Genomic DNA, 26704 nt, shown 5'->3' with positions numbered 1-26704 from the left:
TTTTTTTCTTTTTAACTGAAGAGATTAAAGGTTCCTTCAGATTTTGCATTTTTTCGCTACTCTTTAGTCATGTCAGTTTTGTGTGCTAGGCAGGCAGGAGGTGAAAATCTGTCCTCGGTGACCATTGGTGCTGCTCCCAGAGCTCAGTGATGGATGTCTGAGAGTCCCTAGGGGACTGGTGTTCCCTAAAGAATGGCTGCCACAGTAGGGAAATATTTTCATGCTCCTGGATCTTGGGTTCCTCACTGACCAATACCCAGGGAGTAAAGGGCTTTGTAAACTGCTTGCAAAACCTTGAAGTGTTACATGCTGTCAGAACATCTGATCCTGCTCATTAGGAAATTAATCAATATGTCGGTGGTAAATAAATGTTGAAATTAGGTTTCCTATTTAAACATGAAGGAAAGAGATGGCTGCTGCTCTCAATAGCTTCCCCTGAATCAGTTGCATGGGTGACTTTGGTATGAATCAAATCAGAGACCTTTTCACTCCTCTGTCAACTGGCTCCTTACCACTGCTCTGTGGGCAAGAAAATCTGACTCTCCCACTTTGTGTGAGAACTGGGCTAGGCTGGCAAGGGAGAAACTTGTTATTTATCATAACTAGCTCTCAAATCTCCCTGTCAAGGTACGTTTTTCCCCTTGAAATTTGGAGTTCAAAGCTACCATGAACCAGAGTTTCTTTAATATGGCTGTGGGGTAGGTGAGCAACTATTTCTCAGTTTTATGCTAAATCCTGTATTCTGAGCATCCTGGACATCGAATGGCAACTTTTGCTCTAAAACTTCCCTGAAATAAGATGGTGAAAATTCTGGTTGTAATTGTCACTGAAAACTGACAAGCAAGAGTTGTAAAGGGTTTGGGGTGGTAACTGCTCTTTCCAAAGATTTTCCTATTACTTGGATTTAGTTTTTTACTGAAAGTGAGCTGGTGAGAAATACTGTCAAATTATTACTGCATATATGTGTGAGCAAATATCATCTCTAAATATTTTGCAGAATAACAACTGCTTTAGGATTAGTCAACTAAACATTTTCAGATAGCCTCACCTCCTAGAACGTGGTTATTTATCTCTGTTTGGTAGGTGCACAATTTAGAAACAAGAATTAACAAAACAGGAAAAGATCAGGTCTAGATATGTACTAAAAGTTAAAATTATCTTAGATAAAGAAAACTGCCTTTCTTTTTCCAGGGAAAAATAATGCAATGAATTGACTGAAAAAGGTAAAGAACTAAATATGGCAATGATTTTTCTTTTAGTAGTCTGATTCAGCAAAACTTTCACGTTCTTATTACCTATTTTGTACTCTCGGCCCATGAAAAACTTTTGGACAGAACTTAATGTACTGCGTTGTTACAAACTCTGATATCTGCCTGATTTTATCAAAGTTCATGAACCTTTCGAGCGGCGACCCCCCTCATGCCCCTGGGGTTCTGGAGAGGGATTTATGGTTTCATGTGCAAAACAGTGTGAAACTTGGCGCTTTCACATGGCCTGAACCCTGACAGCTCCAGGAGCTCTAAGTGAGCTCAAACTGGCTTAAGAGCAAAGTAGAGCTTTATTGAAACTCGCTGGAACTTGGACCAAATTCCACTTGACAAAATCTGGCTCTTCGTGTCCTGTCATTGCCTTATCATTGACATGGAGGAAATCCATCCTGTGTGGCTGTTGTGAAGATAAATTCAGGAACGTTTATCAGGTGCTCCAGTGAGGATGGTGACAGTGGTGGGCTTGGAGCAGGAGTGCTTGGTGATCCAGAGATGTGAATGTCTTAAGAGTCGGTGTGCGGATAGGACGAGTCCTGAGCTCCTTCCTGCTGAGGAGCCAGGGCAGGCCAGTCATTGGGGCTGTCTGACAGGGTGAGTGAGTCACAGTCAAATCAGACACTCCTTTACATCACCAGGCTTTTTCAGGGCCTGTGCTAACTGCAAGCTCCAGCTCATACTGAAGGCCAGGTTTGCCTCATGCTAACTCTCCTTTCATTGTGGCTGGGTGATTGTGGGGGGAAATTCAGCTAAAGGTCAAAGAACCTACTTGTCCCCTGATTTGTAAACCACAAAGGTGCAGCCAGTATCCAGGTTCATTAAAATACAGCATCAGGTTCCTAAAGTTATTCATCTGAAGTTTGGCAGATCCTGTAATTTTTAAAAGAATTTAAATCCCTGGCAGTCTTTGGAACTGAGTGATGCTGGGGATTGGACCCACAAGGTACAGAAATGTTTTTTCCTTTACTCATTTCCTGGCCTTGCCCTCTGGACTGTCTGGCTTTGGAGCTTTCATCACTCAGGTAGGTCATGTTATGCCTCTTCTTACCAGGTCCTGAAATGAGCCAGTGTTGCTCACCTGAATTGGCCATCAGTGAACATTTCTGTGTTGCATTGCTAGTATTTCTGCATTGTTCAAAGTACTCCAGGGATCCTCGACAGGTGGATTTGTCAAAATGGACCTTTTTCAAAGGGGCTTGTGATTGTTGCATTTACATGGTGTGGATTCCAGCTGTGATCCTACTGCGTGCTTCTGGTGACAGGCACCTATAAAGTCCCAACAGGAATATTCTGCTGTTAACTCATGCAGAAGGCTGGTTATCAAGACATGGGTTTGTTTTTCTGACCATAGGCTAAACCCTTTCAGGAGAACATGGAACTCCCCCCATCTGCTGGAAGGGGCAGTGTGATGGGGATAAGCAATGTGGGAGATGTACGGAATACATGAGGGACAACATTTTGGTGCTGGACAAAGGTGACTGGTGGAAGCTGAACCTGCTGCCCCTGAATAAGGAAGAACTGTTTTGGGAATACTTGGCTGCAGTGTCATGGGATGGCTGGTTAAGAACCCGAGGGTAGTGAGAAAAGCAAGTAATACAATAATCACTCGAAATTTCAAGCATGTGGACCTTGGCTTCTTCAAGGAACTGGTAAGCAGAATCTCCTGGGAGTCTGCCCTGGAGGGCAGAGAGACCCATGAAAGTTGCTTGATCTTCAAGGACAGCTTCCTCAAAGCAGCAGAACAGTCCATCCTGATGTTCAGGATGCTGAGCAGGTATAGCAGGAGGCCAGCGTGACTGAACGGGGAACTCCTGATTTCAAATGCAAAAAGGAGCAGTATGGAGGCGAAAGCAGAGACAAGGAACCAAAGAGGAACACAGAAATGTTGCCTGGGCATGTAGGAACAGAGTTAGGAAAGCTGAAGTTCAGCTGGAGCTGGAACTGATGAGGCTTTTGGAGTGTAAGCTGGTTATTTACACACACAATGCAAAGGAGACCCAGGAAGATGTGGACCCTCTGCTGGATGAGGCAGTTGATGAAAATCATGGGAAAAGGCTCAAGTGTTCAATGTTTTGTCTTGGCTTTTATGAGCAAGGCCTATTTCAGCTCTCTAAGCGTAGTGACAGAGCTTGAGGGTGGAGGATGCATGAAAGAATTAAAGATCTTATAGACAAATGAGGTACTATGAGCTCATAGGGTCAGTCAGGATGATCAGAGGCTGCTGAGGGGCTGAGGCTGTTCAACATCTTCTTTGGTTTGCCCTGATGAGGCACAGAGCATCCTCAGGCAGTCTGCAGGACGAGTGGTTGGTGAGCTGGCCAGAGGAAACATCAGGAAAGTGAGCTGGGAAATGAATGCCAGGTCCTACACCTGGCACAGAAACGCCCTGTGCAGGTGTAGGGGTAACATTTCTTCACCTGGGGAGCTGGGAGTCCTGATGGACCCCACATCCAATGTGTCATCGACCTGGCTCCTGCAGGAATAGAAGCCAATTCTTGCTGGATTGCCCGGCCTGACTGTTCCCCTCTGCTCTTGCCCATTAGGATGCCATAGGAGCACTGAATGCAGTTTGGGGCTCAGGTGGAAGTGCAGGCAAGCTGGGGAGATCTCAGGGAGCTCTGGTGGGTCAGCAGCTGGGCTGGTGACAGCAGGAGAGGTGAGGGAATCCTGACTGATTCAGCACTCCGCCGTGACCCGGGGGCTGTACAGGAGATGAAGCCAGACTCTTCTCAGATGTGCACAGCAGGAGGGGAGGCAGCTGCCATGGATTATAGCAAAGAGAAATCTGACTGAATATAAGGACACAGTTCTCCACAGCACTGATGTTTTAGCACTTGAACCATTAGAAATTGTAGGATTTCCACTTTGGGAGAGTTCCTGAACTTGGTCCTGACCAACCTGATCTGACCCAAAGCTGGACCGGCTCAATGAGCAGGAGGTTGAAAGAGAGGAGCTCCAGAGGCTCGTTAGTATTTCTGATTTTGTGACAGAGAGAAAAATCACTGATCAAGAGCAATAGATGAAGCAATGTGAATATGCTGAGTCCTCGCTTCTGTGCACACCACATTATTTTTACTTTGTGCTCTATTTAACAAGCAGAGAACGAGAAAACATTGTTTTGTTCTTTTCGTTCTTTTTCTTCTCCCCAAAAGCATCAAAAATGTGTAGGCAGATGTGCTCAAGTATGCAGATCTGGGTGTCACATACTTGTTGAATCTGTCTAATATCAATGAAATAACGTAAGTAGTAACTAATCATTTATTTTTGGCAGGTATTTTCCTCATAAATAGCAATTTTGAATGAATCCTAGTGATGGGTTAAAAAGGATCTCTGCATGTACCTGCGAGATCTCAAAGCTAGATTTGACCTGAACTTTCACAACAAAAATTATTCAGTGCAGATAGGAAATAATTTCTGTGGGAAAATAAAATATTTAAAATCTTTTCTCGCAAAATTATTGTAACATGGACAGGAAGAAATCTCTTGATCAGGACATATCTGACCAGTTAAAATATTTTAGAGAGCTAAGTACTTGGCAGCCACTGGCACCTGCTGAAGTACAAGCCCATGCTGGAATATCAGGCTTCTGCTGAAATATGTACTGAGCGTATTTTTATGTTTTAAATACGACTTCCCATCCTGGTATTTGCAGGTGCATTGTACTAAAGCGAACACAATCATTTTGTTAATTGCAGTTCAAGCTCATTAGGGAACTATAAAGGCAGAAGAATGAATGTAACCGTGCATTAAATGGTAAATGATTTTGGGGTGGGAAGCAGTCAGGTGTGTTGCCCTAGGCTATGATTTTCCCCGAATTAACATACATAGCAAAGGAAGAAAGAATGAGGCGGGTGGGAAGAAAGAAAGGCCACAGGTCACCAAAGAAACCTCCCAAACCCCAGTGGTGCTGAAGGGAAACATCAGCTGCACAAGTGCTCAGTCTGCCTGGGACTGGCTTGCACCAGCACAGGTTTGGTATTGGTTTTCAGTTCATTCCAACCCAAAATGGTAAAATCCAAACCACCTCAGCGTTGTTCACGTAGCGAACGTGTAACTGAGCTCTGGAAGGTCACACCACAGCCTGTGAGCCTTCTGGGACGGGCAGCGTTCGTGGCTTGTATTGCAAGCCCGTCTAGAAGCAGTGTGTGCTCGAGCAAACAGCCAAACATCTCCCTCAGAGCGTTCACGGAAGGTTTGTAAACTTGAAAATGTGTTTATTGCAAAGCTTGGTTGCTTCCATCTCCCTGCCAGACTCTTGAGCCAGCAGGGATCCATGGAATTCCAGATGGTTGGACAAACACGTTTTGCTGCCTCAGAACGTTAATGACTGAGCGAAATGAAAACCTTGGCCAGCACTTCAGATCTGAGCAGCAACCCTGAGTGGCTCAGTGGTTGGGTTTCTAGATGGACACGGCTCCAAGGGTAGTTTCTTTGGCTGGCCGTAATTGGGATCTTCTGGAAAATCAGGCTCGTTTCTGTTGCCTCTTCTCTTCTGTTTTACCTTTGCTTGAAGTGGAAATACTTGTTTTGAGGAAGGTGCTGGGAGAACCACATGCAGAACTGAGTGAGAATTTTCCCCTGGAATGATTTCAACTGATACTGATAGGGATTTTATGCAGTAACCCCTGGTTTTTATTTTTTTTCCTTTGCTCTGGTCCGTTTCCCCAAAGCATTTCCATTTTATGCTGCTCTAGTTATCTGTTTACGTAGACTCCAAAAGCAAAAGTTTTGTGACTTTTAGAATATATCTGTAATAGTTGAATGGCGGTTGAGGTGCAAATGACCTGAGGTTTTTCCTTAGAGCTTTCAGAGAAAGAGCTGTTTTCTGCCTAGTCCTAAAAAATTCTTTTGACAGAAAAGAGAGAGAAATACCACGATTTATTAATGCTTCTTTCTGGTAGAAAAAATATACTCCTTAGCCAGTGTTTAATCATATTTGTTCAAATTCTTGGTTCTTTAGTTGTTTCCCAAAGAGAAAACAGACTTCTGTGGACAGTCTTTGCTCCAAGCTTAAACATAGCAATGAAAAGCAATTAGTCCAAATTAGCAAAAGTGTGTATAATAGTCACTAATTTTATAATTATTCACAAAAATAATAGCACTCTAAAGCCCAAAAAGTGTACATAATACACAGGAGGATTAGGGAGTTTTTTTCTCCTCTTTCTCTTGTAGCTGGTGCTGTGTAGGGTCAGGAAGAGCTTCTGGAATGGACTTGGTTGAATCTTTTCCAGCAAATCCTCTGTTCTTTGAAGTCCCAGCTTTGGCAGCTGCAGCCAACTTGACTGTCCAAGATGAGACCAGTAAAACCAGATTTTGCTGGTAGACCCGGTCTCCATGGTGGCTTCCTTTTGAAGAACCAAATATGGACAGTTAATTTGCCTTTGGAGGTACATCGTCTGTAACGAGATGGATATTTGTTCCTAACAGCTTAAACACAGAGACGTGTTCTCTTGTCTGCTGTGTCTATTCCCGGTTAATTCACTTGCAGCTGTTCTTAGCACATTTGTTATTTACCTGTTGTGTGGAGTAGGTCTGCAAAGACAATGTGGGCAACTTTGTGAGTCTAAAATGAAAGTTCTCAGCTTGAGGTAGACGGAGGGTGAGCTGCTCCACCCACTGAGGGAAAAGTAAGAATAAAAAACCTTCTTGCCTGAGAGCTGGTCAAAAGTCATAGCATTAAAAAATCAACCATGCCCACGGCTAGATTGGTACAAAAGTCACCTTTATTAGTGGCATACAGACAAATATAGTAGAAATACTTTGTAAATATCATAGGAAGGGATTTCAGCCATAATGGGGTTTTCTGTTACTGTGATGGGTGGATCTGAAATCTAAAACTTCCCAGGCATTAGCTGTAAATCGAGACAAACCCTTCTCTTCACAATGTGCAAGTTTCAGTGGCAGAGCTTCTCTGTGTGTGTGGCATGTGGCTGATGTGGGACTGGCACCACCAGCTTTTTGGGAAAAGGAGAAAAGAAGTTTTTCTTGCCGTGAAACAGTGAGATATCCGCCAATTCGAGCAGCTCTAGCACCACCGTGCTGCTGAGATTTGGCAGCGGAGTGACTTTCACTTTGCTGCGCTGCCAAACCCGGCCACTTAATGAACATCTCAAAGCTCTCCCCTTGCACGTGCTCGGCTGCTGTTGGAGGGGAAAGCCTGGAAACCCCGGTCCTTGCGGAGCCGGCTGGGGCTTCTCCCAGCTGTGGGGCGGCTGCTGTCCCGCAGCCCCCAGCCAGGATGGGTCTGTCCCTGGGGGAGATGGAGGGGGGCACGGCCGGGACGGAATTGCTCCGTAATTGCGGCTGTGTTTCCAGGAGGGGAGGAGTAATCCCGGGAACGCCTGCACGATCTCCCTCTGCGCTCCAGGAGGGGGGTGGGTGTTCGCAGAGCTTCTCCTGTCCCTCGATGCGTAGATACACGCAGAACAGAGGAGAAACGAGAGCGCAAGGCTCGTGTATTTTGGGGAGGCAGTGTAGAAAAGTTTGTGTCCAGCATGTTTCCTTCCAGAATCCTGAAGTGGAGCTGGCATTTTTCCCTCCGGTAAAGGCCCCAGACAAAGCTCCTCAGCTCCCTCTTGTCTGCACAGCAAAAGGCACCATGCTGTCCTTCACACGGGTCCTGTGCTTGCTTCAACTCCTGGAGTCTCTTCAGCAACTCCAAGGGTCCCAGCCCTGCTAGAATTTGCTTCCAGCTGTTTGGTGGATTTTTTTTTTTTTTTTTTTTTTTTTTTTTTTTTTTTTTTTAATTTGAAGTCAAGGACATCACACACATGTGTGCAAACTGTATTTAAAAACATTTAGGATATACCAAAATTATCTTGCAACTTTAATTCTCTTCCCAGCTCTAGTCCCATTTTCTGTGCTATGATACAGCCTTTAATTAGACCACTACAATTACAGACCTGCTTGGGGAATGAATCAGGGTTGTGTGGTAAAAGACACCATTGTCCAAGGATCTCTACCCCATCTCTGGCAGGAGTGGAAAGATGAATGGTGACTGAGGTGGGGGTTTGTGGAAAGAGGAAGAAGTATTAAAGGCTGTTCAGATGTTCACTAGGGAATTAGCACTTTCAGTGCTTCTGCCAGAGTGATTCCAGGCAAGTTACTAAAACCAAGCTCTTCATGGGTGGTCACTAATTTAAGTGTTCCTCATATTCTGGGTGTCTGACTTGAGACCCAAGGTACCCGCCTGAAAACCTGGGCAGTTGCAGGAGGAGCTCAGGAGAACTGCAGCGTAGAAAATACCATTGTGAAGCTCTGAAAAATTAAAAATCTTCAGCATGCCTGATTTCACTGTCCCCATAGCCATGGATGCTTCAGCTTCCCTTTTCCTTCTCTGCTTCCCCGGCCTGTGAAACTGAGGAAAGCTCATCCTTTCTCCATGCTGGCAAACAGCAAAGATAAATTCGTATCTCTGCCATGTCCAGAGGGCCATGGTGCTCTGCCTCGAGGCTGAGCCCCGGGTGCCCAAGGGGGGCTGGAGCACAAGGGGTGCGCTGGGGCTCATCACTCATTGCACCTCACACCAGGACCAAAGGGCTTTGGGGGGTCACAGCAGCCCCTTTCTCTCCCCTGCCGGGAAAACCCGAGTGTTCTGTGTCATGCACATGCATGAGGAGAGGGAAAATGGCTCCATTTACCGTAACTCCGCCTTTTCCTCACTTTTGAGGGCTTGGCTTCGCAGGACCATTAAGTCGTCTTTATCTGTCTGAGTAGCAAACATCCCCATACACCCCCCAGCAAAAAAAATACTTTCCTAATGGTCCTTTGAGGCAGAACGAGGTGCCTTACTGGCTTGTTATTAGGAAGAAAACTTGGAGGCACAAATGTTGATCTTTTGCTGCACAGCAGTTTATGGCTGGATAAAAGGTTTCTGAAAATAGGTTTGATTTAAATAAAACAAACTCTCTCCACTTTAATTTTTCATGTGTGAACGCTTCAGAGAGCGCTTCTGTAAACGTCATTACAGCACATGCCATTGCGTGCCAAATTAGAAGTTTCAGGGTCTTTGAAATTAGGCATCTGTTATCTCTTGCCTGGGGTTTACTTAATGAAAACAAGAATTCAAAACATGAATGCATGCAATCTTTACAAAAATACCGATGTTTACAGTTTGACCTTTACTTTCTAGTGTGTAACTAAGGGCTAAGTATTTGAAATTATGCTCTGGCTTATAAATGTTTATCATCTAATAGGGATGACACCAGAGTCCTTGCAAAAATAAGAGTTCCTTGGAATAATGTGACTGCGAAAAAAGTTCCACAGTAAGGGGAAGAAAGGGAAATGATTGGGATTTTCTGTGCAGGTGTCCTTGTCATGCCAGCAGCCCTCCTTTTCTGGTTCCCCACTGCCTGGCCCCGTGCTGTTCCTGGCTCCAGGTAAAATCCCCGAAGGCCATCCTGCAAAGCTGCTGGCGGTGCCGGGCAGGGTAAGAGCTGCAGTGGTGTGAGCCAAGGAGCAAGTTCATCCCACAGGATGAGCCTGGTGAAAGCTGTCTCGCCATGGTGGGGCTGCTCCTGCAGCTGTGCAGGAAGACCTGCTGGGCTTTGTCCTGGATTGCTACAGAATTATGTAGGAGGCTGTCACAGGTGGAATTTCTGATCAGTGTTTTTGAGAAGCTGGAAGGAGGAAAGGGAATGATGGGGTCAGAGATGGTGCAGGAAGGGCCACAAGGAGCTATCATGTAGCTCCATGTTTGCACTTTTTCTCTCTTACCACACAGTATCCTGCTTTTTCAGTCTCCTGAGCACCTGAAGCTATGGTCGTTCCCTGTAGGGAATGCTGGGATGTTCCTTAGCTAGAAAGTGGCTTTTTTCACTGTGCCTTTTCCACAGGTGCAGGAAGTCAGTGGGAATTTAGTGAAGGAAAGGGGGCTCAAGGAGCCATTCCTGGGTCTCCTTTTCTCTGCTGATGTAAACATACAGGGATGATGTTTGGATTCCTCTGCTGTCGGTGAGGACTGAGCTCTGGTTCAGTCTTTCATGAGTTTCTTTTATCAGTTCTGTTTCTTGGTGAGCTTCTTGCTTGATTTCATTCCCTTCTTGTACCATTTTTTCACCTGGATGAAGAACAAACTCCTCTTCCCTTTCTCTTTGTGTGTACTACTCCATTTCTTTTCCCCCAAATTTGGCAAGTGTCTAAAACAGGTGAAGCAGGTTGACAAACTTTCTGCCAATGTCTCCAGCATTAGATATGATTCATTAACCCTGAGGAGATGTAGAAGTCCAATAAAACTTATTCAAGATCTTGTTTTGGAAGGTGTGCAGGAATAGGGAGCGAGAGGTCCTTCACCATGTCACCCCTTCCCTTGCTCTCCAGGAACAGGGTTGATAAGTTTTGTTTCCTGCCTGCCTTTGAAGATATTTTTTAGCGTATTAAGTAGCGCAGATATTCTCATGTTGATGGTTTTGCAGGCCTGGTGGTAAGGAAAACAGTCCCACCTCTGTCCTGTCCTCCTCCCTGTGTAAGTGGAACACCCCCTTTTCAATCCACGGGGCGTTCTTCACCTGTAGAAGAGGCAGAGGTGCAAGCACATTTTGTTAGGTTGCACATTAGTCCAATTTCCTGACCGAGGCAAAGCTGCTCCTTAGCTCATATGAACGGGAGAGCCACACAAAAAAAAAAAAAAAATCCTCAGTGGTATCACTTTAGATTCTAATCTCAGTTACAAGAGATGTGTGACTCCAGTGGTTTGGGAAAGCTATTCCTAATGGCTAATGGGTCACTGAGAGCAGGATGTAGCCCACCTTGGTCTATAAGTCTTTAATCTTGGTTCACTCATTAGCAGATAATGGCAGTGCTGTTTGGTCTGAGCGCTGGAGGTGCCCTGTGGATGTCCCAGCTGGAATCATCTGGCCACAGGAAAAGCAGAGATTCTCAGATTTAGGACAGGCTTGCAGGCTGTTAAGCTGGACATACATATTTATCTAAATTATTTACTCTTGGTTAGAACAGAACTTTTTTTTTTTTTTTTCCCCTTGGTTTGGAACAATTTGTCTCCCAGGCTGGGTGGTCAGAATTTGGATTCAGGTTTTGCTGAAAGAACTGCTTGACATGATCCACCTTGCTCTGTGTCTGGTGTTTTGGGGTGCTTCAGTTATTTCCGCTCTGTTTTCAACATTATGGGTTCTAAATGCTTCTTCCTTTCAATGATTAATTCCTTTTTCTCTCTTATGAACTAAGAGATGGAGCAAAGGGAAAGCGCAGCCACTAGAATATCAGTGTTTCCATCAAAGTTATGCACCCTGTTAGGACAGCTTTCAAACTCCAATGAGTGGTTATGTGGAACAGTTGAATTTAGTAGCTTAATGTCTGAATAGTGCCATTATTATGTTTTGGTGTTTTTTTTTCATGCAACTTTCCAGTACTTCTTTCCACTTTGCCCACTTTTCCAAACAGGCCATTGTGCAGTGTTATCTCTGAAAGCACTGTCAGATAACACTGGACAATCACTGGTACAGTACAGACGCTGGGTGGTTAATTATCCACTCCTCTATCAGTATAGTTGTGACAAGGGAACTTGTCCTAATGGGGTGACTGGTAGGAAGCTGGCTGCTTTCCTCGGTCTGCAAATGCAGCGTTTATGTTGTCATCTGCACCTTTTGGTTCAGATTTTGGTACATGCACGCTGGTTTCACTGCCATTCTCACGTGTCTCATGTGTGTCTCTCAGGTTTGTAGGTATTGCCCAGTGACCTGGATGGCACCATGCAGTAGTAAAACAAAAATAATAAAAGAAAGGAAAAAAAAAAAAATCCTTAACACACTGAAACACCCTGAAACACACACAACCGCCCCCTATTCCATTAGAACATTTGGATTAAATGCCAGCGGCGGGTCCAAAGCAGAGCAAACATTTCCTCTCAAGTTTCTGAGCTGTGTGCTGGGTGAAGCAAACATCCCCAGGGCAGAGAGCAGGCACTGCCATCCCAGGTCAGGGCTGTGCGGCCGGGGCCAGGCTGGGTGCTGAAGATCCCACCGGTGACAGGAACAACACACAGTTTTACTGAAATGCGGTTTTTCTGGGCTTTTGTCATACCTGCATTGTATTTGCATCTCTGCTGGGAGAGAGGATCAGGTCTCTTGAAAGAGGGATCTGCCCTGTGAGGATGCTCCATGTGTTTTCTGTCCTTCTGGAAGCTTTCCTTAGGTTTCGGGTGAAAGACAAACCCGTGTGGTTCCTATTTCCAGTATTGATTGGGGAACAACCTTCATCAAACACACTTTTACCCCCAAGCTTTCAGTTTTCAACCTGAGCTATATTAAACAGAATTACGAACACTTTAAACTGTCGTCATTAACACAGAGAAAATCACGTTTAAACCCGAGGGTCTGCTGTTAAGTTTTACCCTCAAAACTTTTGTGAGGAGTCCGTGCCTAACATCACTTTGTTCGCTGGGCCCCTACATCCGTCACGCCCCTCTTTTTTTCACATTTCTGGTTTGCTGTTGAACTCCCCTGGTTCTGTGTCGGGACTGTGAGAGTGTGAACCCCGTAGCTCCGCTGGCAGGTGAGTGCTGCTCTCTCCCAGCTCTGCCGGGCTGCCAGGCTGTTCCTGGGAGCCGGGAGATGCTGGCTCCGCCGCTGGAGAGGCTGCGCTGTGTCTCAGCGCCTTTCCTGTGGCTGGGGATTGCAAAAGCCGCTTGCCCTGGGAGCAGATGGCCACCTCTCCACCCATCCTCTCAGGTACGGGGAGGCAGCCAAAACCCAGCCTAAAAGAGCAAAGCGTAACCTGTTCAAAGGAGAACAGAAAGGAACATTTTTTCAAACGGCTTAATGAAGCGCTTGTTAAGGACTGCCAGGGACAGATTTCCATTCCACGCAGGATATTCATTAGGAAAGTAAACACCCTCCAGCACTATTTGCAGGAACAAAGCAGGTCGCATTTTCTAACGAGGTGTTAATTTAATGAAGGAGGGACTGGCAGAGGAGCAGGAGGCAGCGACGAGCGACAGCCACCTTTCCCTGGGAGGAGGGGGCAGCTCCTGCTTTGCCGGGCGGTGGAGGAAGGTGGGAGCCGTGCGCGGCGCACAGGCAGGGGCGGCCCCGGGCGAGGAGCTGCGAGGATGCGGAGCCCAGAGCGGGGCTCCCGGAGCCAGGAGTCTCAGCTGAACAAGCAGATCCCCTCGAGGCGGTGCTTTCGGGGTAACCTTGTGGGCACTTTTTTTCCCAGGCACCAGGATTGATGGGATGTATCTGCAGGGACAGCTTCCGCTTTGCTGCCCCTGGGCAGGAACCCAGAAACCCATTTGAGTGGGAGCCTTGCTCCTGCTCTGTGCCCTGCTCCAGGGCCTGGAGTCCTGAGACTTCCGAAATCTTCTCTCAGGGTCCCTGATGCTTCTTGTGACCACAGGGCAGGGTAAAGTAGCAGGTACTCCGGTGTCAAAAGAGACAGATATTAATTTGTTTCACAAGGAGACAAATCCTGTGGAAGGGTTTCACATTTTTTCCCTTTAAAATGAAACAAAACCTTCTGACTAATTTCCTTTCTGTGGGAAATTGTCCTTCTGAAACTGATCTCACGCACAGACACTCACGAAATGTCACAGCTTCTTGCAAAATAGATGCACGGCAGATCAGCCACCTCTGCTGCGGTGAAGATATCCGTGGATTTGTGACTCCCTGTCCAGAAGGAGCTGGTGCAGGGCTAAGGTGTGTTCAGCAGCGGGTCATCCCGAGTGAGGCACAGCTCCGGGGTCACTCACAGGAGAGGGGGATGAAGAGTCCCAGCTGGCTTTTCTGGAGAGGTGAGAAACACCCGGCACGCTCTGCCCTGCTGCAGCTGGGGGATGAAGGTAACGTGTGTGCTCCCAGGATGAGCCAGGTGTCACCGAGGGAGGGCTGGGGGCTGAGGGCGAGTTATTCTGCATCTCATGCCAGGACTTTAGCCTCAAGTTTATCCCTTATTTTCATACATGTGTGTAATTCCCGCCAGGGAATTTCTACCAGAGCATCCAAGCAGCACAGTTGCTCCCCGTGGCGACAGGGCCAAGGCAACCTGCCCTCCCAGCTCTGGGAGAATGGGAGTGCCTGTGGAGCTTGGCTGGGGATGAGGTTTAGGAGTTGGAGGGAAAGCACATGACGTGAGGCCAAATCTCATTTAAGATCCTCTCCTGGTTTTTGGTCAGAGCATAGAGCACACGGGAGAGGAGAGCAGAAATAAGGCCACGTGAGAAATTCTGGTCGTGAACCCATAGAGTCATTGGGAACGCTGGCGCAAGTGAGGTCATTTCTCATGTTTATATTTCTGCATGCATTGTGCGATCCCCGTTCCTCCTCCTTGTGTCCCTGAGACGTGAAGGGAATTTCCTGCACACGCAAGGCATTGTTGTTGCAGGGCTTTTGTGAGCATAAACCACTTCAAGCGGCGAGGAGGAACAATACTCTGTTCTGCCGGCAAAAACACCAAGTTGGGAAAACTCCCACTCCCTCAAATCATTTTCCTTCTGGCTGCTTGGGGAATATTTTATTGGAAGATTAGGAGAAGTGGCCGTGTTCCGCAGCTGCTGACTGGTTCCAGCACTCTCAGGACGATGAGGTCGGCTCTCCAGCGCCGTAAATCAGCCCGGCTTCGCTGCGCTCCGGCCGAGCTGTGGCAGCTGGGGAGGGGTCTTGTGGAGAGCCCCCGTCCTGTCCCAATGCATTGTAGGTGTTCTGTCAGACCTAACAGCAAAAAGCACATTGCAAGGGGGAGTGTTCACCTTGCAGACTCTCACCTTCAGGTGAGGTTCACTCACCGCAGTGGGACAAGTTGGAAATAAGTGTCCCCTTGGGCTTTGGGATCCTGTGAAATAGGAATAGATGTGTTTCTTTGGTGACTGAATAAAAAATGCTGGTTTGCACTGGGAGTGAAAGGTGGTGGGACATGTTCAGTCACGGGGTCCTTGTCAGTGGGCCAGGTTTGGAGTGATGCAAAATGACTCAATATTCCACCGGAGTCCAATTAAAAGCAGATGTGCAAATGAAGATCATCTCCTGCCCACCCCTCCGTCCTGCCCCCGGCCTCAGCTCCGGCGCTGTGGCTTAGGGCAGCAGAGCTTTCCCGAGGGCGGGCAATAAAGCCATTCCAGAGCTGTCTCCCAAGCCCCAGGCTGGAGGGGAGCTGCGGAAGTGCCGGCCTGAGGCTTGGGGAGAGAGCCAGCTCTGAGAGCAGCCCCGAGGCTGCTGTGACAGGCACAGCTCCCCTTGCCCTCCACTCCCATGCAGCACATCCCGACCTGAGGGAAATGATGGTGTCCCAGACACTGCAGTAACACCCCTCTTCCAAAATTACACTTGGAAGAGGCTTCAGAGTGCAAAAAAAAAAAAAAAAAAACCAAACAAAACACCAACAGAGAAAGAAAGAAAAAAACCCAAAAACCTGAACAAAAAGTCAACCCTTGTGTAAACCCCAGGGCTGGAGGAATAAAAGTGCCAGAAAACATTTATATTGGGCTCCCTTGATATCAGCACAGATGAAATGGATCCCCATGCTTCCCTCCAAACCACAGGCTCTAAAGTGGATTCCAAATCCCATCCCCACTTTAATTTAAGGGCCTCCCAATTAGACCGTTGGATGCCTTTCAAAGCTTTGTATAAATTGGAGATTATGCATCCAGCAGCAGAGGCTTGTCTCCTCTCGGAGCAGCCACCGGCCGGAGTGCGCTGCCCAGGCTGCCCCAGATTCTGGCAGGGAAATTCGGGGGCCAAACCTGGTGTCCATGTGGCCTGGAGACCTTGGGACAGGTTTCTGCTCCAGCCATTTGGTGTCAGAAATCCCTCAGTGCTGCTGCCAGGGCTGCAAGTGACAGGGCTGTGGGAGTGAGATGTTCGCCGGTGCACTGACTGAAGTGGAAAAAATCTCAGCACTGACTGAAGTGGAAAAAATCTCAGGAGAGGGGAAAAAAAAAATCCTTTTAGGTTGATTTGAAATGTTTTTGCTGTTCTTCCTCTTCCCTCCTCCCCTAGACCACCAACCAAAAAAACAAAAAAACCAAACCAAACCAAACCAAACCAAAACAAAAAAAAACCAACACAAAAAACCCAACCGAAAAAACCCTCATTACAGAACATGGCACAGATTCAAATAGTTTTGGTCATGCTGTATTTTTTCCCGGTTGATCTTAAAGACTTTGTTGTTGTTGTTTTTGTTGTTGTTGTTGCCCAGAACAAGGATCCTCCTGTGTTTTCGTAAGAAATAATACAGTCCTAGGTGGTGGAATCTTTCAGTGGGAGAAGGAAGATCCAGAGTTTTTGCATTCCTGTGTGAACCCCAAATGTTTCCTCCTGTCCCGCTGGCATCCCCTCTCCCATCTGCCTCTGCTCCAAGGGCTGCTCCTTCTCCTGGATCTTGTGGGTGATTGTTATCTCCAGGACTGAGCTGTCCATGCGTGAAGGGGACACAGGGAGATGTCCCTGTGGGATGTGGAGGAAGGGAGCTGTGGGCACAGCCGCCGTCCTGCAACTGCTGGATGGGGGACCAGTGAAGGACTCCTTTTTCCAAGGCCCCCACAGGATGGCTGGAAAAGGTCTCCTTAGGGTGGCAGGGGATGTTGGGTGGCTGCTGTGGTCTCGCATTTCCCCTGTCGCTCCCCAGTTCTGTCATTTCCCACCTGCATTCCCCATCCTGTGCAGGTGCTGGACTGTCGGCTCTGAGCAGACCCTGGGTCCTGTCCCAGTCTGCTTGGAGATCAGGAGCTGCCACTCAGAGCACTCTGATTTCCAAAGGAATGAACCAAACCAGCTGGAGACAGATCATTTTGTTAATCTGCATATTGATGGAAGTGTGACTGTTGTCCCAGCTTTATATATCTGCCATCAGGCTGCTGAGCCCAAACTCAATTTTACGGGGCCAGCTCACTGCACTGGCACTAACCGGCTTCAATGAGTGGATTAATTTAATAATTGATGATTAAATGACCAAGGGGTAGGCAAGTCATTTACTTGGTCTTTTCCACATCGGTTTAGGTCTGGACTTCCTGAGGAGCTGGAGCTGCAGGGAGTCCTGAGCCTGGGTCTGTCACTCAGCAGATTCCTCACTTTTTGGACCAGCTGATGGGAGCCAAATACAGGATTTTTTAAATTATTATTTTATTTTAATTTTTTTTCATCTCTTTAAAGTCATTTTTCATGGTCAAATGCCCTATTTGGCACAGTTCAAATTAGGACAGTCTTTGTTTTTGGCAGAGGAGTGGAGCACTTGCAGGATGGCTAATTTGCTGCTACCGCTAATGCCAACTGCTTCTAACTATGGAGCCTCGAGTGAGGCACCAAGGGCCTGACTTAACTTTAAGTTATTTTTTTCTTATGCACAGGAATGTCCCATTTTTATCAGTCTTCCCTTGAAACATGAGAATTCTTAAAAAAAAAAAAAAGAAAAAAAGAAAAAAAAAAGAAAAAAACAGCAGGCAGGGGAAAAAAAAATTGCAAAACCCAAAGGATAAATTTGTGTCTCTTTTAATGCAAAAACCACAACGTCACCATTAAACTGTCAAATTATCCTGTGTTTAATTTCTGTATAAAATTTTAAAACTTTCTGCAGACAGCCAATAAACCTCAAGGTGATAGGACTTTTTTCTGCTTCCATTGAAGTTGGTGGCAAACCTCCCATTTATTTTAGTGTGTAGGATCAAACCCCCAGCACATAAATAATCCAGCACTGAAGGTGCTCTATGATTCTTCTGTCCATATCTCTCCCTTCCTCTCTGAAAACTTCTGAGGCTGGGCCCAACATTGATCTCATGCACAGGCTGGGAGCATCTTTACTTCTTTCTTTCCTTTTTTTTTTCCTTCTCTTCTTTGTGGGTTTTGATCTCTCCCTTTGAAATGGAAGCAGATTCGCTGCAGGGTGCTCTGTGATCATTCGCTGGGTGTAGTCGCATGCTTTCACTTCTTGCTGTAGGTGAAATGGCTCATGTGCAAGGATATTAACTCTCTGCTAGGCAGGAGCAACGCGCTGCATTCCTTCTCTTTTCCTGGATGCTCAACAGAGGAGGCAGCTTCCCCCAGCCCCAGGAAGCCTCGCTGTGTGCCGGGAGTCGTGCAGAGCTGTGGGAGTGCAAGATGTGTGAGAGGAGACGTTTTGGGGAGAGCCAGGTCCTGGACAGACCCATGTGTACTGTTAGCCTGGGGTAGCTGTGCTAAATAGAAGAGATCACCTCTTCCAGTAAATTCATGCCCCATCTAATGCTTGCTGTCAATTGTGATCTGCTGCTGCAGGAGAAAATGTCATTTCCCCTCGGTTTCACTGGAATGAAGCAGTTGGAGAGGGAAGCTGAGGAGGGAAATACCAGTGATGTGATAAGTGTCGGGAGAAAAAAAAGAGAAAAAAGGTCTGTTTTAACAGGAGAGCTCTGGTTAGGCCCAGCCCAGAGAAGTATGTAAGAATGTGCTTGTGATTTGCTTCCAACAACATTTTTAAGCCTATACTTAACTGTAAGCATGAGAATCTCATTGCTTAAGGTTAAGCACGTGCTGAAATACTCATCTGGAGGTAAGCCCTGGCTGGCAGAGCTGGAAGAAACAGAGATCACATAATCAACCTCCGAAGCAAGAGCCTAATCCTACCCAGTCAGCTCTTCTGGGGGAGTTTCCAGGAAGGCAAAGAGGTTGCAGGAGGTGGATCTGCATCTCTGATCTTACAAATTTCCTGGCAGGTGCAAAAGCAACTGCTCTGAACATTACCAAAGGTGTTTGCAGGATTGGCCTAAGGCTTTGTCTGCAGTAGCAGATGAGGTTAACAGGCTATTTAAAACAAACAAACAGCCCCACCTCCCTCCAAAAATTTCAGGAAGATGGCCCCTGTGGTTGTGGTTGATTTTAAAAAAGATTTAAGCTCTGAAACTGTTCCTATAGTTCTAGAAAAAAAAAATCACTCTTTTCTCTTTTGCCCCAATCAGTTTTGTAAATTCTGAAGTCACATCTGTATTACGGGATCAGTCTGGGCATCTCCTCTTACACCCTCATATCTTGTATTTTCCTGTTATTAAAAAAAACAACACAACAGAAAACCAAACCAGGTGATGTTAAGCAGTTCTTCTTTAAATGATGTTTACTTATTAAAGCGGGAATTTTAACAGGAAATTTTCCAAATAATTGCGCTTAAAGAATGCGTGTGTGTACGTGTAATGGGGTAAACTATGCTCTTGACTCCTGAAAAAATACATGTGCACACACACGCACAAAATAACAAGGAAGAAAGGGAAAGGAAAAGCATTTGCTTAGGGATATGGAACGCAAAGCTGGTTTTATTTTACACCCTTGGAGAACGTTACAACCTCCATGAATGTGGTGCCATCTCTTACCATCTGTGAAACACAGGATCGTGTTTATAGCAAGCAGAGAGAGAGGCAAACACAAAAGGAGAGAACACAAGGCCAGGGTGGGCGTGCTGCTGCAGGGGGCACGGGGAGGGGCTTTGGGCACTCCAGGCTCCGTCCAAACTGGGCTGAAGGTCCTGTTGTCACTGCTTCTGGCAAAGGCACTGTTGATGAAGCCCCTGGATTTCTTCTGTCTAGCGGAGATGTGAGGGAGGTGATTGAAGTGATTCCAGGTGTTCCCAGCTCCAGAGAACGCTCAGGAGGGGTTTTGGTGTGCCCGTGGTTTGTGCTCTGCACTCGGGCTCTGGCATCAGCCCCTGGTCTGTCCCGCAGCACCACACCCCTGGGACAGCTGGGACGGCCTGGCCACCCCACAGGGACAGCAGGATCACTGCCATCACCCGAGGCTTTGCTGCCAAAGCGCCTGGTGGCTCTAGGAGTGCCCTCTGCAGCCTCTGCTTCAGCCTCTGCTCTAGCTGGATTCACTGGAGAACAGGTCTGGTTCTCAAACCCCAGGACATGTTTGGAGGCCAGGCTGGGTTTGTCCCGGGATGAAACAATGAGGTGGAAGAACATGGATGACCATCGTATGGCATGGGTACATTGGTAAGGCACTGGGTGGTAGGTGGGTCCTAGACAGTGTTCCAGCAAAGACCTAGCCCTTGGATTTTCATGGAGCTGATGATCCACAGAAAAAGGTAACAACGTGCTGGAAACAATAGAAGTTATCTGCAAGCATGTTCAGGAAGGCCTGGGGCTTTCAGATGCAAATACAGAAATATATTTAACATCTTGACTTCTATTCTTTTGTCATAATACAAAGTAGAAAGACAATGTTTAGTAAATGTTTACATCTTACAAAGGGGAGTTTTGCAAATTGCATTGTAGCTCTTTGGGAGGAACCAGGAAAGAGGGCAGGATGTTAACAACATAAAAAAGAATGGCAATAAAACCCACCCCTAATATTAATTGTCTAAGAGGAAATGCATCTATCTCTCATCAGGACATTGCAGACTCTGCTTTGCATTGCTGGAAGCCTGAGAACACTAATCGTTTTTTGGCATGGAGAAGCAAGTTCTTGCATACTTGAAACATAACTCATTTACAGTTGTTTTGATGGATGCTTAAAGCAGCATGGAGAACCCCCGGGTCCCTTCTGCTTGTGAGCAGCAGAGCTCAGATGTAGATCTGGCTCAGCTCCCTGACGTGGGAACTGGAGGGGACTGCTCTGATTAAACACCTTCATTCTGTTTTGGTCCTGAGGTTGGCCGTGTTATGCAATGAAAATCTACCAGCAGTTTTCCCTGTGAATTAATAACACGCCTGCAAGGATTCTCGAAGGACTGTTTGCACCAGCAGGAGCCACCACAGCAGTTCTGCAGCGAGGTGGCCACAGCTCCCACCCCCTGAGGGTCTGTGCCCCGGGCAGGGCGAAGGCAGACCCAGCGCTGGCAGGTTAAATGAGCAGGGATGCCTCAACGCTTCAAGGCAAGCTTGGGAGCTGCATCCTCGCTCTCTTCCTCCTTGAAGCAGCAGCTGAGGGTCACCAAGCACTGGGGCCAGTGCAGCGATGCCACCCCTGCCACGGGTGATGGGGGAAAGCAAGGGCTGACCCCTGAGAATGGGCCCCCAAACTCTGTGTGTGCATTTGTGCACGGGTCTGGGTATGGAGAGAGGTGGAACAACAGGTTTGTGGCTGCAGTGAAATCCTTCATCGCTGGCCAATGCCAGACAGGGTGTAAAAGCCTCAGCTGTTGATGTTGTTTACTCAGATGTGAGTCTTTGCCCCGCGTTTCAGTTCCTCCCACACTGCTGTCCAAAGATGATTTGGAAGATGAAGATTAGCACCATCACACAAACTCCTGTGGAAAGTGACTTGTGCCCAGCCCCCAGCCCATTTCTCATGGTGCCTAGAATGCAAAACCCTGAAGCAAAGTGGTCTCCATGGGCAGTTTCTCTGAGTGCTGAAAACTGTTACATTTACGTTGAATTATTTTCATTCCATTCTGATTCAAGTCCTGTGAGGCTGCAATGAATGACATTTCGTTTGTTGGCAGGAAAAGGAATGAATGGGGCTATGAAATGTGAATGTCAAGGATTCCTGCATGTAACTCAGGTGTGGCTTTGTCTGGGAAGGATGCAAACTTTTCTGCATGAAGACTGGAAATCCACTTGTGGAGATACAGAGGAGCTGATGCCAAACACTCCAGTGGTTTTTTTTTTTTTTTTTTTTTTTTTTTTTTTCACATAGGCTATGTAAATTCCTATGCACCTCCCTCCTTCCAGGTGAACCAGAGACTTGCTCTTCTGCTGCTGTTTTTTCACAGCACATTCTCTCTGGTTCTACACGTACCATCCCTAGGAAACGGGGCAGAAGCACATTCCAGTAGCTAAATAACACCTAATTTTTTTAGCCCAGTTTTCCTGCAACTCTTTCTATTCCTTCCATTCCTTTCCCCCCCTTCCTTCTCACCTCTGAGCATCCATTCTCCCTATCGGTTCATGGCTGCGCGACTCTGCCGCTCCTGGTGCTGCACATCCCTCCTGATGGCTGGGAACTGCAGGAGCCTCTTCCTGCTCCACCCTCGCAGGAGGTTTTGGAGCCCTGCAGGGAGCTGCAGGCTCACTGCTGGCTGACTCGTAAAGGCAGGAGAACTGCTCCAAACTCCACCTGGTAATGAGCAAGGTGCAGGATCTGCCTGACCAAGAGGCTTTGCAGAAGATATTTCTGGAGGGAAAGAAACCTCTGAGCAGTCAGGGCTGTGCAGGAGGTTTGGGCTGAAAGCAGGACTTTTAGGTTTTTACATGCAGGAGATTTTGTTTCCTTGAGGATCCTTTTCACAGATACTGACCATGACTGGTCTTAGACTTGTGCACGTTGAGCTGTGATAATGTTGCAGCTGGGATAAATAAAAGAAAGAGGACATTTAGGATATCTGACTTCCAATGTGATTAGTACTGGGAATTTTTATTTGTTTTTATTGCAACAGGACAAAATTTGCAAAATCTCCCAAATTGGCTTAAAGGCTTAAAGTAGCATTTTTAAAAGCAATTGAATGTTTCGTCTTTGGCCTCCCTCTCATTTTCTGTGGGATAATATCAAGTCAAATGTTCAGAAGCATCACAGTTCTTTAGCCAAACTCCTCGTGGGTACTTGGTAGGTTTCCCTTCCCTCTTTCTAATTTGGTTTATACCCCAAAGCCAACTGGTTTTTGCTTTTCGTTCTGTGGGTGGGAAAGCTTGTGAGAAGGTACTCACAGCTACGCATCCCAGGCGAGCGATTTCTTCTCTGAACTTTCCTGGGTGCGTGGAGGAAATTCTTCTCCAAATCAACAGCATGTTTTCAGGCCTTTGTTGTTGTTGTTGTTGTTTTGTCAGGCAGATCTACATCAGGAAACCTGAGCACCTGGAGAAGGTTCAAGCGCAGACTGAGCTTCAGGTCTCAGCTTGGACTCGACAGAAATTAATAACAACTACAAATCTTTCATCAGCAGAGTTCTCCTGCGTGTTCGTAATGCCTGAAATATTGTTTATTGCTCAGGGTCTGGTGTTCTGGTTGCTCCTCTCTGTGGCACACGTTCAGGATCAGTGATTCCTGCCATTTCAGCAGCTTTCACCTCTGGTTGGTCTCTGTTTCCCAGCTGGCGTTGGTGCCCTGCGTGCTGTGGCCACCACGCTGTCAGGTGTGGCCCCCAAACCCCTCCCTTGTGGTGGGGCATCAGCTGGGAGCTGCTCCTGTCAGCAGCAGGTAAGTGAGGCACAAAATGGGGTGGTCACGGGCAAGCTGCAGGGTCCTGGGGGAAGCCACACTCTGCTGAGGGCTCCTGACCTCCTCCAAGCCATGCCACTTTCCCGGCTGTAATAACTCGCTGCTCACAGGCACTTACTGTGATCCCACCTCTTCCCGCTCGATCCAAGAGGGAGAGTTGCACTTCAAACCCTTCTGTCTCCTTCTTTGCTGTTGACTGTGTTTTGGAAAAGGTTTTTGTTTCTCCTGCAGCTATTAGAGGTGAGCCAGGCCCTGGGCTCTGAGCCTCTCTTCTTACTCCTTCACCTACCAGGAGTGACAGCCACCTCCTATGGAACATCTTTCCAGAGGCAGTGGACAGCTGAGCCTCTATCTGGAGAAAAGGCTGACTTAAAAAGAGGGGCAAAAAGTGTGAGGATATGATTTTCTCCTGGGGTGGAAGGGCACCGAGGAATCTCCTATGTCCAGGTTTACCCAAGCTTCCTTTCCCAAAGCCAGCTGGTTTCTGTCACCCTCAGAAGCCCCCCGAGATGTCCCCTGAGAGCTTAACAGGTCACAGGTTTGGGTCAGTGTAGTAATTCCTGGAGCAGTTGCCTAGCTGGGGGAAAATGTGTGCTGCAAACACAGCAGAGACCACATAAAACAGATCATTGTTCTTTAATCAAATTGTACTTTGTGCTAATACCACAGTTTCTTCCTCCAAGTAAAGATTGGTGATCAAAACTTTAACTACATTTCCAAATTAAATTTGTTAAAATGCTGCCTCCAGTGTGTGTGGGGGAAAGCCCACACCAACATTCATTTTAAAGTTCAATTCAGTGCTGAGGGTTTAGGGCTAATAATGAATTTAGCATGGTACTAGTTAGGCTTTGATGCTAATTATTTTAAGTATCGTAGGTTCTGATTCACAAGACAGTAATCACAGGTAGTTATTACTAACATTATTAGGTTAAGTTAAAAATTAGCTTTTAGGCTTAGAGCCTCATGTACTAATGCACTCTGAAACAAAACACCTGTGTGATGCCCTAACAGACAATTGAGGGAAATTAGGCTCCTTAATTAAATGAGCTACAAGCCTGTGTGTTGTTACACTGATGAAAAATGGTATTTGAACCTTTCTGCAGTGATTTTCCATTGCTGAAATGGGACAATGGTTGGAAAAAAAATGATCACAAATATTGCTTTGTGATATAAAAGAGCTGTGACTTTGCTTTGAGACATTGGGGTCAGTGCCCCACACACTTCCAGGAATAAGTTGAACCAAAAGTAATTTCGTTGGCTGGGCTCTTAAATGGGCTAAAATAAGATCAGCACGTAGGGGCTTTGTGACTTTAGGAAAACACACACACAAACCCAATTTTCTGACACAGCTTTGATGGCAGGAGACAGTGCAGCAAATTCTTTTCTTTCTGAGACTTTCCTGTTTGGGTGCCTCTGCCACCAGCAGCAGCCCCGGCGTTCACAGAGGGATGAAGCAGTTCCAGGAGGATTGGCTTTTACCTCTGAGAGAGCTGGGATGGATCCCCTCACCTGTGGTGCTCAGGACCCCCATCTCCTCTGCCAGCTCAGGGCAGGTGATGGCCCTGCTGCTGTCTCTCCAGCGCTCCCAAGACCTTGGGACAGCACAGAGAGGTGGCTCCAAGAGGCCCTTCCCTCTGGCTTTGTGCTCCACTGGTGCTTTGCCATCAACAATTCCTTTCCAGGTGCACTGAAAGGTGCTCGTTTTAATAATGTCTTAAATGGGATGGTTATTTCCATATGGACTATTCTACTTCCTTTAGTTTAGGTTATCTGTGGTACAGAAACTTGTTTCATTTGGAGGGCCCAATATTTGCATTTCAATGGGACCTTGTAGGTATAAAATCCATTGGAAAGTATCTGCAGGCGTGTTTGTGTGGGATTTTGGTCCCTTTGCATCTCACAAAGCATTGACAGATATTTAATTCAGAGAGGGAAGGAAGTAAGATAATGTCCTCATCTCCAAGTGTAAAGTTTCTTTACAAGGAACTATGGAAAGCATAGATAATTCAATTTGCCCAAGAGCATAGCCCAAAATAGGGCACAGATTCCAACCTCTAACCCTTCCCTGCAGCTGTAGGATCATCTTTCTCCTCTTGATCATAAGGAAAACCCAGGAGCTGGTTGCAGGAAGGCACGACAGGGCACTGTACCACGGGGATGGCTTAGGATTATGAGGGGCAGCACCTGGAGTGCGGGGGCCAGGGAAAAGCAAATGCAGCAGTCACCAAACCAGTCTGGCTGCCACAGCCCAAGGGAACACGCTCCTCCCAGCCAGCAGCAGCCCACGGGGAGTTCAGCACAGAGCGGGACAGGCCAGCAGGGCTCCAATTCACCTCTTGCCCTTCACACTGGTGTTTGGGTTTTCCTGCCTTTGTTCTTGCTGGGGCTGGGGGTCTTTCCTTCTGTTTTTTCAGGCACATCAGGGCCTCCTGCCAGACAAAATGAGCCTGGTTCTGCAGCATGTGTTTTGGTACATGTCCATTACATCCATTTTTCTCCTCCACCTGTCCAAAGCAGGGCAGGGGTTGGCTTTCTTTCTTGGAATGAGCCTAAAAAAAATACATGAAAATGGATTCTCTTCCTTCCAAAAATTGTGTCCAGCTGAAAAGCTATCTGCATCACCAATATGCACTCAAATTTACAAAACCAGTCTGGATTGTTGTGATAAATCTCTCAAAGATAACCAGGACAAAAAAGGGGGACAATCCCATTGGAGCTGTTACGAGGAAATGCACAAGAACTGCACCTACAGAATATGGAACCTCAGGAGCTAAAGACTCCCTGTTGCATTCTGTGTCTTCAATTACTGGCAGATCCTGGTTTACTGAGTTCTGAAAAGAAAAATAATGAGTGGATTACTCGGTTGAGTCTCAAAGCACTTCAAAGTGCTGAGCATGCCATCTCTTTTTGTTTTTCTTTTTCTGGAAAGAGAGGGAGGGAGATGGAGGAAGAGTTGGGGAACTTGGCTCTGGGGAATGGCTCTTTGACTCTCATTCCACGCTTTTGCTGCCGGGTAATGAGTTGGTTGCCAGCCGTGTATCTGGCTATAAACAGAATTCACTGCATCACCCAGGAATTGCGGGTGGTGGGAAGTTCTGCCCATGGGGCTGTGGATTCAGTGTGTTGGTGCTGGAGGATAGGGTGTTCCTGTGAAGAGAGAGCCCTCGACTTAGGAATGTGCTCCTCACAAAGGTATGCCAAAGCCCTGGGGCTCCTGCATCAGGGTGTGATGTAAGATACAGCTCTTTGTTGAGAGCTTTTCTCTGACATCCTTGCAAGCCAGGCAGATGTGTGGATATCTCCCAGCACTTACTCCTGGAAGGAAACATTACTGGATATCCTAAGGGGTAAACAGTGCTCAGAGCTGAGTTCAGA

The 26704-nt window shown here is 46.9% G+C and overlaps 1 protein-coding gene across 2 annotated transcripts in view; it reads left to right on the top strand.

Annotated features, from left to right (window-relative positions):
- The window catches only part of BMP2 (bone morphogenetic protein 2), a 68015-nt gene that overhangs the window by 17940 nt on the left and 23371 nt on the right, over positions 1–26704 (top strand). The window contains exon 5 of one of the 2 annotated variants that reach the window (XM_040060190.2): positions 2617–2814. The exons of the other annotated variant lie outside the window; for it this stretch is intronic. Within the exon in view, the coding sequence (XP_039916124.1) occupies positions 2617–2674 (58 nt within the window). The 3' untranslated portion in view covers positions 2675–2814. Of the gene's footprint in view, positions 1–2616; positions 2815–26704 lie in introns of those variants that run through there. 2 annotated transcript variants of the gene reach the window in all.

The sequence above is a fragment of the Hirundo rustica genome, chromosome 3, assembly GCF_015227805.2.
Source record: "Hirundo rustica isolate bHirRus1 chromosome 3, bHirRus1.pri.v3, whole genome shotgun sequence".
Lineage (NCBI taxonomy): Eukaryota > Metazoa > Chordata > Aves > Passeriformes > Hirundinidae > Hirundo > Hirundo rustica.
Note: the sequence above shows the minus strand (reverse complement) of the source record. Positions and strands in the feature narration are given on the sequence as shown.